The sequence below is a fragment of the Neoarius graeffei genome, chromosome 2 (assembly GCF_027579695.1).
Source record: "Neoarius graeffei isolate fNeoGra1 chromosome 2, fNeoGra1.pri, whole genome shotgun sequence".
Classification (NCBI taxonomy): Eukaryota; Metazoa; Chordata; class Actinopteri; order Siluriformes; family Ariidae; genus Neoarius; species Neoarius graeffei.
Genome location: NC_083570.1, coordinates 7751674 through 7766479, shown reverse-complemented (window position 1 = coordinate 7766479; position 14806 = coordinate 7751674). Strand labels below are relative to the sequence as shown.

Below are 14806 nucleotides of genomic sequence, written 5' to 3'. Positions count from 1 at the left end.
ACGTCTAATGTTTACACATAGTTAGTTAACTTGGACACTGTTAGTTATGTCTAATATGATTGCTTTTAGCAGCTACTAATGCCTATATCGGGGACGTGAACTGCAAAGACGCTCTTCGTCCTGTTTCTCTTTAGACTCCTTCTTACGAGTGAGTTCGGGAAAAGCATGTACAGAGACAACGGTCGTTCCTTAAGAGAGTCTCTCAACTCTCGCTTTAGGTCTAAAGGGCAACGTTATCAGGAAACCCACCCCTAACCAGATTACCACCATCACTGAAGATAAATTTAACACTCTGTTCACCAGAACACAGACAATTTTAATCAGCTTTTACAGAATCCTTCTGATTGAGACACACATTGAAATTAAAGTTCAAATCATATCTCTGACTAAAGCACCTGTTTCTAGATGGGAAACTATAATTAAGATGATTTAATTCTGGAAAGATTTCTAGTTCTCACCTGTTTCTCATCTCTTTCTGTTGCAAGTGAAACAGCGTCATGGTCTTTATGTTTCTCCAACATGCACAAATAACAGATGCAGGTTTGATCAGTACGACAGTAGATCTCAATCAGCTTGTTATGTTCAGAGCAGATCTTCTCTTGGAGTTTTGCTGAGGCTTCAATTAATGTGTGTTTTTTCAAAGCAGGAACTTCAAGATGAGGTTTCAGATGAGTTTCACAAAATGAAGCCAAACACATCAGACAGGACTTGACGGCTTTGTTTTTTCTCCCGGTGCAGAAATCACACTCCACATCTTGGACTTCAGTCTTCTTCAGTTTCTCCACCACTTCAGCCAGCATGTTGTTTCTGCGTAGAACAGGCCTTGTAGTGAAAGTATCTCTGCACTGAGGACAGCTGTAGACGCCCTTCTGATCCCAGAAGCCATTAATACACGCCTTACAGAAACTGTGACCACAGGGGATAGCCACCGGATCCTTCAGGAGATCCAGACACACTGGACACATGAACTGGTCCACAGAAAGCTGATCTACTGAAATACTGGCCTCAGCCATTTTCCTGAACTCACACCGAAAGAGAGAGAGATCAGTTTTGTTTTCTCTGAAATGACGAGTCACTTCCTGGTCCTGTGTGTGAAAGAGAGAGAGTGATAGGAAGAAGAGGAGCACAAACACAGAGAGGTCATGAACACTCCTCTATTAACCATTTCATCTCCTTTCAGTGCAGAAATATAACCCATGTAGCTGCACTGGTTAGGATTAATTTCATGACATTTTATGAACGTTGATTCAGTGGACTCCACTAAAATGTCCAAAAAAACACAGTGAAAAAAAAAAAACAACATTCAGAAAAATCTGGAAGTCCAACTCTCTTCATCTAAAGAGTTTGAACAGAAACACAATCCATCTCTTTTGTTTTCTCCATCACAACACACACTTCTGACCTTCACTAATTCACACATTCCCTCCTCTTTCTTGTCGAATTCAGGAAGAAACTTTCTGTCCAGGAAATGCAGAAGAGAACGTCGCGATATTAATGACTCAGCAGCCAGAAAGATAAAGGTTTAGATGATAAAAAGATGATGTTTTATTGATCATTTAAACAAGTTACAGGAAACTTTTCCTTTTTTATCTGTATATTTTGTGTATAATTGTGTACAACTGTGTTCAGTACGGTTGGCAGAGACATGTTTATCGCTGTCAGTCATCTGCTTTGGTTCATTATCCTTCTGAAAAATCCACTTCTGTTGGTTGAATCATTTCTCTGCAGATTTCTGAAAGTTCATGACGCCGTTATTGAACACAAGCTCACCAACAGCGCTGTAGGAGAAACAGCCCCAGCCTCCTCCGTGCTTTATCGTACCTTACTGCAGTTTGATTGGAATTCTTCTCCTGGCTTTCTCCACACAAACACTCGACCACCACATCCATCCAAGTTCAGTTTGGATTCATCTGAAAATAAGATGTTTCTCCAGAAGCTGCTGTGTTTCTTTTGCAGATGTCACCTTTATTTTCTTCTTCTTGAGGCTGATGAATGGTTTCTGCAGCGTTACTCTTCCTCTGTCCCCATGCTCCATGGTCCTGATTTGAATCGTATCTCATCAAGTTGTATCTGCTAATTCTCATCGAGATCAAGACTTGCTGCTGTTTCTCAGCTGCTTTTCTTGATTTTAATCACAATTTTGCTGCCCAAATCAGCTGGTGGTATTTCTGGGGCTGCCTGTACGTTGTCTGTTTTCATTCACAAATCCTTCTTCTTTTATCAAGTTTTGCTGATCAGGTGACTGGAGCGGCTTCTTTCTGCAGCCATGTTATGACTAAAGAGTGGCCTTCTTTATTCATTTAAAGTGGATGTGTATGTAGTCGATTCCCTTCAGGTTCATACAGGTATCTCGAGCAGAGTACCCACATGGTGGAACATCACATTAACTATGGAGTCACTAGAACGACCAGAATAATATTAAGAGACTAAATACTTTTAAAAAAGATGTAATCATGACCAGCATATCCACAACCTCAAATCAGAAAACGTTGGGACAGTAAAGCGTTTACCATTTTATAATGTTGCCGTTCGAGGACAGACTGGGCCTTTCCTGGGTCCTGATTTTTACCGAATCATGACTACAATCACCTGTTGACATCCCCTGTTTGAAATCACATCATTATTGAATTGTTTTACCTCATTATTAGCCCTAAACTGGTCCTGTCCCAAAGTGAGATTCGAAGGGTTTCAGGTCATTTATTTTCTTTTCCCATTTTGTCCTTTCTTTCTGTCCATGAAGTGTATGCGGTTAAATCACATTTGGCCACAGTATAACGAGTTCCAGATAAGGGTGTGCCCATTAAATAATTAGATAAAGCTGAATGCGCTGTGTTCATAGTGGAATAGACTAAGCCCTTCTTGTACCAATCGTGGAGAAACTCGAGCACATCATTCACAGTGGGCTGCATGGAATCCACTTTCCTTTGTAAACAAAACTGGGTCCATTTGTGCAGGTAGACGTTATATTGCTTCTGTGTTCCGTCTCGCCAGGCACATAGGAGGACCTCGATAATTTCTGAAGGTATGTTGTGCTTAGAGAACTCCTTCCTGATATTCTGCATACCAGAAGATGGAGTTTGGGACTCAGTGGATGGACCTTGCCGTGCAGTGGGTTTGAGAGGATTCCCTTGGTCACTCGGACAACTCGAGGACGATCGATCAACAGCCTTAGTAAATTGGTGAACCATACTTGCGTTTTCCACATTGGGACAACAATGATCAAGGTGGCTTGCTCTAGGGTGACCTTCTGAAGGCACCTGCCAATTAGACAAAACGGGGGAAAAAGCATAGGCATTAGCAAATTCTCCCCAATTTACAGAGAAAGCATCTATACATGTTGAGTGCGGGTCAGGCTTCCATGACACGTAGGACTTAACCTTGTGGTTCAGTCTACTTGCAAACAAGTCAATATCAGGAACACCAAAACAGTGCGTAAGCTTCCTGAATATATTAGGACTCAGTTCCCATTCCACCTCAGGGTTCAACTGGCGTGATAAATGATCTGCAGTGGTATTTCGAATTCAAGCTACATGCGCTGCGGACAGCCAGTTCTCACGTTCTACCGCCCATGACCAAATATCTTTTGCAATGGTGTCAACAAGCTGGAGCCCTACAACCTCCCATGGTATTAATGTAGGTCACTGTCGTGGTATTGTCTGAAGTGATATGGATGTGTTGATTTCGAGTTTGATCAAGAAGAGCTCTTAAGCCCAATTTGACAGCCAATAATTCTAAAACATTGATATGGTAAGAAGCCTTCTCAGGCGACCACAAACCCTGAGTAGAACAACTGCCCGAAGTAGCACCCCATCCCCTTCCAGAAGCATCAGTGTTAAGGACAACCTCCGGCACCCCATGGTCAATGATTCGAGAACTGTGAGGGATGGAGCATATCCACCAGTTCAACTCTACTCGGCTTTCTTTCGATAAGGACATGCAGTCATCAAAACTGCCCAAAGCTCTACGTAGGGCAATGTCTTTATCTCGCTCTAAGGATCTATAATGTAGCGGTCCCAACTCAACCCCAGGGAATCTGGAGACAAGAGTTCCAATAAGCGAAGCTACCTCGCGAATGGTGAAAAGTTTGTCCTGTAGAAAATTCTGGCACAAACTCACAATTTTGGATACTTTTCTCTCTGGAATAGTGACTCTCATATGGGCAGAATCTAAAACAAATCCCAGAAACTCCAAAGACTGACAGGGATGAAATACAGACTTGGTGGGATGTACAACAAAACCAAGCTTAGTGAATAACTGGGCCGCATGCAAGGTGGCTTCTTGACATAGAGCAAGTGTATCTGCAGTACAAAATGAATCATCGATATATCCCAGACACGAGTGTCCAAACTGGGATCGCAAGGTGGCAAATACCGGTTTCAAAATCTTGGTAAAATATTCGAGGGCTGCTGGATAAACCCATGGGCAGTGCCGTATATTGGAACAATCTACCCCTCCAGACAAATTTGAGGTAATTCCTAAACTGGGGCTCGATGGGGACTGAATAATAAGCATCGCGTAAATCTATAGATGACATGTAACATCCTTGTTTCATTAATTTGATAGCTGATTCAACAGTATCCATTTTAAACTTGTGGTAGGTAACCGTGTCATTCAGAGATTGAAGGTTGAATATAACCCTGAACGTTCCTGGTTCTTTTTTGGGGGTAACAAAAATGGGTGAAATAACTTCTTCTGGTTCTGGGACTGCAGGCTCAATAATATGCTTGTTCAAAAATGTCTCCATTTCATTGCCAATGGCCTCTTGTTGAGCTGGGGAGAATTTATGCTCATAGTTAGTGACATTTTGGATACAGGGGGGATCATAGTCAAATTCAATGGGACAGTTGCTTACACATTGCAAAATGTAAGGATCCATAGTGATCTTTCTCCATTCCTTCAAATAACGGCTTATTTGCCCAGCTATAAAAGGCTGTTGTGACCCGAGTAGCATATTTATCAAGTTATCATAGCTGACCTGTTGTGGAGGAGTTAATTCTGAGTGCTCTTGTTGTAGGATGCGGACTTCGCCGACGTCCTCCTGCGGTCGGCGTATCTTTCCCCTAAAAAAGGCCTGTTGAATCCTCGGCCGCCATAACGACCCCTCGCTGAGCCAAAGCGATCTGAAGACCTTCCCTGGCCATAGGGCTGAAAGCGTGAACCACGACTCTTCCTAGGGGGTATAAGCTTTTTTCCCCCAACTTGTTTGCTTTGGTCACTGCATCAATTTCTTTCCCCACATCATCACCAAACAACTCTGTTGTAATAGGAGTTGAGGCATTGCATAAAGCATTGTACTGGGCATTGAGATCTGTCTTTAGCAGCTCTCTTCTCTTCAGATTGATTTCTCTATTGCCAGACAGGATAAGCACCAAAGCATGGACTAGTTTGGTTTTCATTTCTCTGGATGCTGTTTTCGAGGCATCAAGGATAGCATAAGCTGCAGTTAAAAACATCCATTGACATCTCTGCATTCCAGTATCTGCTTTCTTGGTGTTGTCTTTAAGCTGAGTCCACACAGTCCTGTTCGTCTTAGGAGCCAGTAAGAGCTTACAATTTTCCGGTCTGGCATATTTGTCAGTAAGCTCGTCGAGTTTTGCTTTGGGTAGTTTGTCATTGATGAGACCATCTATGATCTTCACCAGATCGTCATCGATTGGTGGGCTTGTTTTCTCACTTGTGGCAAACTCCTGGGCGAGGTCCTGGAACTCGCTTGCGGCAGCATTTTTCTCTTTCTGTTGATCTTTATCTTGAGAAAGAAATTTTTCTAAGTCACCAGCAAGATCTGCGTTAGAGATATTCCCGTCAGATTCCTCCTCTTCATCACTCCAGAAATCTTCATTATAAGCGTAGTTTTCGATGGCAGTCGCAACAAACTGTTCTACATGTTGTTTCAGATCAGTTTTCATCTCTGAAAACATGGCAGATATAGACGTTTTCAAATCTTCTGAGGATGTGGTTTCAGTTGAGGTTCCTGGGTCACACATATTAATTGCCGCGAAAAAGTAATAAATATATGTAGTGTGAATAGGAATTCACAAGTCTTATTCAGATTCAGAATCTGAACAAGAAATATGTAGTGTGAATAGGAATTCACAAGTCTTATTCAGATTCTGAATATTTATTGTCATTGTCTCAAAAAAGAACAACGAAATTCCGTTTGGAGCATCCATACAGCAGAGTTGTACGCCACTCATTGAATATTCTTCGAAGCAAAGCTAGATCGAAGATTATGAACGTAGTGTTTCCCAAAATTCATACGACTGTGGATCATTTGTAGGGAAACCATCACTTACTTTCCCCCTTTTTTTTTTTTTGCTAGGGAACTAACACTTACTTCCCTTTTTTATTCCCAATTTTAATGACATTGTCGACTTTTAAGTAGAATAACAGTATTACGAATTTAGACTGTAGGGAAACTATCACTTACTTACCCTTCTTAGTGAATCTTTTAAGGGAACTATCACTTACTTCCCTAAAGTTCCTCGTTAGGCTTTACACCAACTGAGGTATGAAAGCTCTCGTGAAGTAATACGAGTCCATGTGACTAACATTAATAAAACAACTCCCAAAACATAAAGAAGTCGGAAATTTCTAACAGAAAAAAAATCATAGAAACTATAAGAAAAGGAATATAATATATCCATAAATATCAATTACCTGTATAAAACCGAATTTAATCCAAAAAAAAAAAAAGCCCAGCTCTGGAAGGAAGACCACAAGACAGCTCTGAACTCCACGGCGTCCAACGTTGTACTGACTCACGGCGGCGCGCGTGGGCATCTCATGTTAACCGGAAGTACGTCACTGCGATTTGGTAGAATGTAAAATGGACTTGATGCCTATCTTGTAAAGTAAAAATATGGAGCTAAAGTCCAGTATACTATTTGTAAATCGAACAAATAGCAGCATGAGCCCGTCAGTGCTGGAGGTGAAGAATCTGCTGTCTGGTACTCGGCTCCGTGTGGTTCAATCAGATTATAACTCTGCAATCATCTGCTGTGTTCTGAATCCTACATGCACCAGTAGGTGGCGCACACGCATCATATTATGTAGGCTATGTTAGGCTACGATGCATATCTAACATCTGCATTGCTGAGGTTATTTATTTTGTATTTATTTATCTTTTTATCCTGTTTGTTTTATTAATTTTATAGGCCTAGTTATTCTGCTTAATTTATTTTTGTCTACATCCATGTATGCAGGCCCGCCGACAGGGGGGGACAAACGGGTATGTTGTCCCGGGCCCAGGAATGGGGGGGGGGCCCCAGAACTGGGCTCTCATGAAGTTGCGATTATTTTATTTCATTTCAAAATGTGTTGATTTGGGGGAGAAATGTGCTATATTTGCATTCAATAAATGATTTCTAGATCTTTTGCCTTTATTGCAGGGGTCGGCAATTAAGTTTGGACCCGGGCCAAATTTTTCTGACAATGGCATTGCGGGCCATGGCCATTCTTTTCTAATGGGGGAAAAAAAGTTGTTATTATTTTTTTCTATTATATTAAAAATAAACGTTATTTAACTTTTTAAATGCATTTAATTTCATTTAATTTAAAACATTAATTTGCTTCTGTGCGCTGTTATTATGCCGACTGCTGCATCTCCTGGCGTCTCTCATGAAACAGGCGATCTGCCGAGCAACCTGCCGTAACTAATATATACAATTGCCGGTTGTTTATTCTTTTGGATGACGTGTAGATCAAATCAAATCAAATCAAATCAAGTTTATTTGTACAGCGCTTTTAACAATAAACATTGTCGCAAAGCAGCTTTACAGAATTTGAACGACTTAAAACATGAGCTAATTTTATCCCTAATCTATCCCCAATGAGCAAGCCTGTGGCGACGGTGGCAAGGAAAAACTCCCTCAGACGACATGAGGAAGAAACCTCGAGAGGAACCAGACTCAAAAGGGAACCACCCTCATTTGGGCAACAACAGACAGCCTGACTATAATATTAACAGTTTTAACAGGTATAACCCTCAACTGTCCTCATGGGGCCGTCCTTCACAGGAGCGGGGCGATAAAACTCCGACCAGACACAGGGCACCAGGATGGACCAAGCAGGTCCGAGGGGCAGAAGAGGCCAGCATCCCAATCCCAGGATCAACATGCAACCCAGAGGGACAGATGGGGGGCGGGGGGGAGAGAGAGAAAGAAAACACGTTGTTAGGTATGCCCTAAAAATGACAAGTATTAAATCTGTGTGGTAGGCTCGCAGAGACGAGAGTCTTTACATCAAGCATAACACACAATGGCATGTTAATATGGTAAAAAATATATCATGACCTGCTCTGGCTGGATGCTTGATTGGGTGATGGGAGCACACTCCTCAGCAATGATGAGATGCAGATGGGACCCTTAGGCCTGGCCAAGACAATTCAGTTACATTTCACCGGGTCTGGGACATGCGACAGAATGTCTGACGGCCAATTCCCTGCAGGCTACGATAGCCAGTCGAGGTCCCCACCGTCTCCACCAAAAAATTTCCTGTTGGCTCCATGTAACTCAGAGGGACAGATTTGGGGTGGGGGGGAGAGAAAGAAAACACAGGTGGTTAGGTATGCCCAATGTCACCTGAATAAGTAGGAACAGTATACATATTGCACCGAGTACAAGCAGGGACTCCGGCAACTAACTATGACAGCATAACTAAAAGGAGAGAGCCAGAAGGTAACACAGGCATGAGGGAGCCCCGGGACATAAAGCAGCCAGCCACTACACCGTCAACAAACTCGAGTGAGCAAGCGAGTGGGGACTGACAGCATCCATACATCCCAGTTTACCAAAACACTCTATGTCTGAGGACCCTCCAGATCTACTCCTTTACCTCATAAACACCATTAACAAAAGGCTTGACTAAACAGATATGTTTTCAGCCTAGACTTAAATGCTGAGACTGTGTCTGATTCCCGAACATTACTTGGAAGGCTGTTCCATAACAGTGGGGCTTTGTAAGAAAAGGCTCTGCCCCCTGATGTAGCCTTCACTATACGAGGTACCAGCAGATAGCCTGCACCTTTTGATCTAAGTAGGCGTGGCGGGTCATAGAGGAGCAGAAGTTCACTCAGGTACTGTGGTGCGAGACCATTTAGTGCTTTAAAGGTCAATAGTAGTATTTTATAATCAATACGAAATTTGATTGGGAGCCAATGCAGTGTGGATAAGACAGGCGTGATGTGGTCATATTTTCTAGTTCTAGTAAGGACTCTTGCTGCGGCATTTTGAACTAACTGGAGCTTGTTTATGCACTTATTGGAACATCCAGACAGTAAGGCATTACAATAATCCAACCTGGAGGTAACGAAAGCATGGACTAGTTTTTCTGCATCATGCAATGACATTAAATTTCTTATCTTTGCAATATTTCTGAGATGAAAGAAAGCTATCCGGGTGATGTTATCAATGTGAGTTTCGAATGAAAGACTGGGGTCAATAATCACTCCGAGGTCTTTTACTGCTGCACGTGAAGAAACAGAAAGGCCATCCAGAGTCACTGTGTAATCAGAAAACTTACTTCTAGCTGTATGTGGTCCTAGCACAAGTACTTCAGTCTTGTCAGAGTTAAGCAGAAGGAAATTTATAAGCATCCAGTGTCTAATATCCTTAACACATTCCTCAATTTTATTAAGCTGGTGTCTCTCATCAGGTTTTGCAGAGACATACAACTGTGTGTCATCAGCATAACAGTGGAAACTAATACAATGTTTACGAATAATATCGCCCAGAGGTAACATATATAGAGAAAAAAGCAGTGGACCCAAGACAGAACCTTGTGGAACACCAAACTTTACCTTGGTACGTCTAGAAATATCACCATTTATATCAACATACTGATAACGATCAGTTAGATAAGACCTGAGCCAGGAGAGGGCCATTCCCTTAACTCCCACAACATTTTCTAGTCTATCCAGAAGAATGGAATGATCAATGGTATCAAATGCTGCACTAAGGTCAAGCAACACAAGTAGCGAGACACAGCCCTGATCAGACGCCAACAGTAGGTCGTTTACTACTTTAACCAGTGCTGTCTCTGTGCTATGATGAGGTCTAAATCCTGACTGATACATTTCATGGATGTTATTCCTTTGTAAATATGAGCATAACTGCTGTGCCACAGCTTTTTCAAGGATCTTGGAGATAAAGGGGAGGTTTGATATTGGCCGATAATTGGACAGCTGACAGGGATCAAGGTCAGGTTTTTTAATCAGGGGTTTGATAACTGCTAGTTTAAAGGATTTGGGTACATAGCCAATCATAAGAGAAGAATTTATTATTTTTAGAAGCGGTTCAATTACTCCAGGCATTATCTGTTTGAATAGATGTGTCGGTAAGGGATCTAGTACGCAAGTTGAGGCTTTTGATGTAGAGATTAATGAAAGTAATTCAGTTTCTTTTAGGGGAGTAAAACATTCTAACTGATGATCTGATACAGTTATATTGTTAACTACAAGGTCACTTTCATTGTCTAACCTTAAATTAGTAGTTTGAATTTTTTGTCGGATATTCTCAATTTTGTCATTAAAAAAATTCATGAAGTCGTTGCTACTACATACTGCAGGTGTGCATGTGTTGATAGTGGACTTATTCCTGGTTAATTTTGCTACAGTATTAAATAGGAATCTAGGATTATTTTTGTTGTCTTCTATTTGGGAGGAGAAATATGTTGATCTCGCAGCACTAAGAGCTTTTCTATACTTCAGGAAGCTCTCCTTCCAAGCTAATTTGAACACTACCAATTTTGTTTGATGCCATTTACGTTCCAATTTTCGAGTGGTCTGTTTTAATGTGCGAGTGTCATCATTATACCAGGGTGCTAATTTTTTGTCTCTGACCATTTTCCTTTTTAGAGGAGCTACATTATCTAAAGTATGGCGGAATGTTGACTCTAAGCATTCAGTTGCCTGATCGAGTTCTGCAGGGGCTGACAGTGACCCAATCAAAGTTGACAGCTCTGGGAGATCATTTATAAAGCTCTGTGCAGTAGTTGACGTGAAAGTACGTTTAATACAGTAGCGTGGTGAGGTGCATATATTATTACTCAGACATAGTTTGAATGAGATGAGACAATGATCTGAGATAACTTCAGACTGTGGAAGTATGACTATATTGTCTACGTTTAATCTGAATGTTAGTATTAGATCAAGGGTGTGACCACCATTATGGGTCGGTCCTATGACATTCTGCTTAATCCCGACTGAATCTAAGATGGACACAAACGCTGTTTTTAAAGGGTCTTCTGGGTTATCGAAGTGAATATTAAAATCTCCGACAATTAAAGCTTTGTCTAAGGAAATAACCAAATCTGAGATAAAATCTGCAAATTCAGAAAGAAACTCAAAATATGGCCCCGGGGGCCTGTAAATAATAAGCAATGGAATTAACTGGGTAGACTTATTTTTCGAGGCTACATACATTATATGAGTATGAAGAACTTCAAATGTATTAAATTTATAACCAGGTTTGTGTGTTACACCTAGATAATTGTATAAATAACCGCGACGCCTCCTCCTCTGCCAGTTAGACGAGGCTGGTGTATATAACTGTATCCAGGAGGACTCGCTTCATTTAATGCTATATATTCATTTGGCTTAATCCATGTTTCTGTTAAACACAGTACATTAAACTCCTGATCAGTAATGAGTTCATTAACCATTAGCGCTTTAGATGTAGATGATTAGCTGAAGATTGCTAGCTATCGATGCAAAATGTCGTTGTCAAAAGCTACAGGCCAACTTTCAGTCACGGTTCCAACATGTGTCCCAAGGGAAATCGTTGGTTTTGTCCGCGACCCATTCTCCATCCGAAGCGAGGAATTCTCCTCACTGGCGAAAAAAAACATCAGCTCGTTAGACGAGGCAACATTTCAGTTGGAGCTCATTGATTTCCAGACAAGCTCCCTCGTCCGTGATGCGTTTAGTGAGCATTCCGTGGAGGATTTCTGGATCGGATGCTCGGAGGAGTACACGGGGATTAAGAAACTTGCCCTTTATGTGCTGACGATGTTTCCATCTACCTACACGTGTGAGTCAAGCTTTTCTTCAATGAACGCAATCAAAACACACGTGAGGAACCGTCTGACCAATACAAACCTGAGAACTGCATGAGGATAAAAGTGACATCCCTGTCGCCCGACATCCACAAAATTGTGACCGAAGGGAAGTGTCACTTTTCCCATTAAGTGAGTACTGGCCTTGTTAATAGTCTTTTTAAATAGTCATATTGTTTGATCTTATTTAAATCGTAATTTCCTCTTTTTCTTTCTTTATTCAGGAGCAGCGCAGATCCTTCTCCCACGCCGCTGATGTGCATTCGCTTTTTTCTTTTTTTTTTTAAATTAGGCTATTTGATATTTGAGCCGACCTTGTTATGTTTTTTTTAAATGTAGCCTAATGAAACATATAGGCTATTTTTTCACCTTGTCCGTTGCGAGAGGGAAACAGGACACTTTTGTTTTCCATAAGATTACGCGCACACGCGTGCCAATTACCGTTCCGACCTGTGCGTCAAGTAAGGCTAAACAGGCTGCAAGGATGTTCTACCTGTTGCTTTTGTCACGTTACTTATCAGCTACACTTCAATAAACGTTACGAAATCGGTGGAATTGTTGTATTTTTTTTTAAATAAAACATGAGGTTTAAAAAAAATATTAAAAATCATATCGCGTGAGTAGAGACTGGGATAAGAGAGGTGTGTGTGTGTGTGTGGGGGGGGGGGGGGGGGGGGGGGGGGTTGGCCCGGGAGGATTGTGTGGGGGGGGGGGGGGGGCATTCAGAGCATTTTGTCCGGGGCCCAGCCAAAGCTGTCAGCGGCCCTGCATGTATGTTCTTCATCTGTTATCCTGATTTTTGTGGATTTGTTAGATTGTACCTGATTTATATACTTCAATTAAAAAAAAAAGTTAGGCTGCGATGCATGGCTGAATGTAACATGAGAAGAGAAAATGGAGAATGGATTGCGTCATTCTTATTTACTAGTTTATGAGTTTAGTTTCTGCATTACACACATTCATATTAGTCTTACAGTTACATCGAAATTGTTTTGTTTAAATAATACTTAATGAGATTAATGTTTATTGTTAATGATTAATTTAGGCCAATGCTCGATTTTGGTTGTTTAAAATACCTAAGAGGTGCTGGGTAAACTAGGTCTCTGACCTGCCTCAGTTGACCAAAGAGAGCTGTTTTTCCTGATTTCCTTCGCATATTCAAGAACATCATTCGGCTTAGGGGCGGCACGGTGGTGTAGTGGTTAGCGCTCTCGCCTCACAGCAAGAAGGTCCGGGTTCGAGCCCCGGGGCCGGCGAGGGCCCTTCTGTGCGGAGTTTGCATGTTCTCCCCGTGTCCGCGTGGGTTTCCTCCGGGTGCTCCGGTTTCCCCCACAGTCCAAAGACATGCAGGTTAGGTTAACTGGTGACTCTAAATTGACCGTAGGTGTGAATGTGAGTGTGTCTATGTGTCAGCCCTGTGATGACCTGGCGACTTGTCCAGGGTGTACCCCGCCTTTCGCCCGTAGTCAGCTGGGATAGGCTCCAGCTTGCCTGCGACCCTGTAGAAGGATAAAGCGGCTAGAGATAATGAGATGAGATGAGATTCGGCTTAGGTGTTTACATTCTCTCCCATCTCTGCTTTCTAGTGGGAGTGAAACTATATAAACATCTGATAAAAACCCGCCGGACTAACGTCAAAACCGCCCAATTTTTGTCAACTAGCCCAAGCCATTTTTCACCCACAAAGTAGAATTCAAAACCGCCCAATCTGGCAACACTGCCGACTGACGCTCGCGCCGTATCCAGAGCCATAGAGATCTACCGATCGCTCTGCCGGATCCAACTGACGGATTTTCAAAAAAGAAGGCGCGCGCACAGTTGTCATTGGCCAGTTTTCTTGATGAGAGCCACTTCAACCAATCACATTCAAAGCAACGTGGTATCTTTTTCTTTATCGAGAAAAGGTGATAAAGAAAAGAAATTTTTATTTTTATTTGTAGGCTGATCAGTTCCATAAGCATCTCTCTCTCTGTCACACACTATATACTGCATTATGTGTAAAGCACTATATAAACAAAGGTGAGTTGACGTCACTTAATTTAAGCAAAATATCAAACGCATCAATATTTTACTCGCATTCCACAATCTGGACATCATTTAGGTTTTCATGGCGCTGTCATTTTCACTGTGCTGAACAGCACATAAAGGGCTATTCCAGTTCAATGCAACACAATAGACAGACATTATTTTAATCTACATTGGAATTTATAAATGCTAACCAACTCATAACTTTTTATTTCATCATCTGAATTCAAGCTTTACCCATCCACAAGTTTACCGATTGCACGTGAGCGCGCCACTGCCCTGTTTCTGACCGCCCCTTCCCCCGCACGTGACGCTGCCAGACAGCGTCGACAGCCAACCGGAAGACGCGCCAGATGTGGCTCCGCCCTCCAGAGAGAGCCTGACCGACGCTCAGAAGGGAAGAAACAAAGCCAAGTGTATATGACAGCACTGTGTCAACTCGCCGCCGCCGGGAACTTTTCTAACTACTCCGCATATTAGAATATAAATGTTTATTGAAGCTGCTTATAAAGCGAGTTTGCGAGCAATTTAAACAAGCCAGCCATCAGTGCATGCATCATTCTTTGTGATAATTCACATCCATAGGCATTTCCAGTATTGTTGATGGGTACAATTTGAAAAGATTGAACTCAGTATCGCACCCTATTTTTTCCTTGATAATTCTACACTGTGAACAACGAATTCATGTTAAATTAGTCGAATAAAAATCAACCAGACAAACGTTGCTGTC

At 41.9% G+C, this 14806-nt stretch overlaps 1 protein-coding gene across 1 annotated transcript; it reads right to left on the bottom strand.

Annotated features, from left to right (window-relative positions):
- Positions 1–236: 236 nt before the first annotated feature.
- LOC132868680 (E3 ubiquitin/ISG15 ligase TRIM25-like) lies at positions 237–1053 on the bottom strand. The gene is made up of 2 exons (XM_060901765.1): positions 459–1053; positions 237–251 (listed from the first exon to the last, which is right to left on the bottom strand). The coding sequence occupies exons 1-2, from the start codon at positions 1011–1013 to the stop codon at positions 237–239; spliced, it is 570 nt and encodes a 189-aa protein (XP_060757748.1). The 5' UTR covers positions 1014–1053.
- Positions 1054–14806: the final 13753 nt, after the last annotated feature.

What these genes read in the sequence shown, in the direction of transcription:
- LOC132868680 (XM_060901765.1), bottom strand. Translation starts at nt 1,013, where the DNA reads ATGGCTGAGGCCAGTATTTCAGTAGATCAGCTTTCTGTGGACCAGTTC.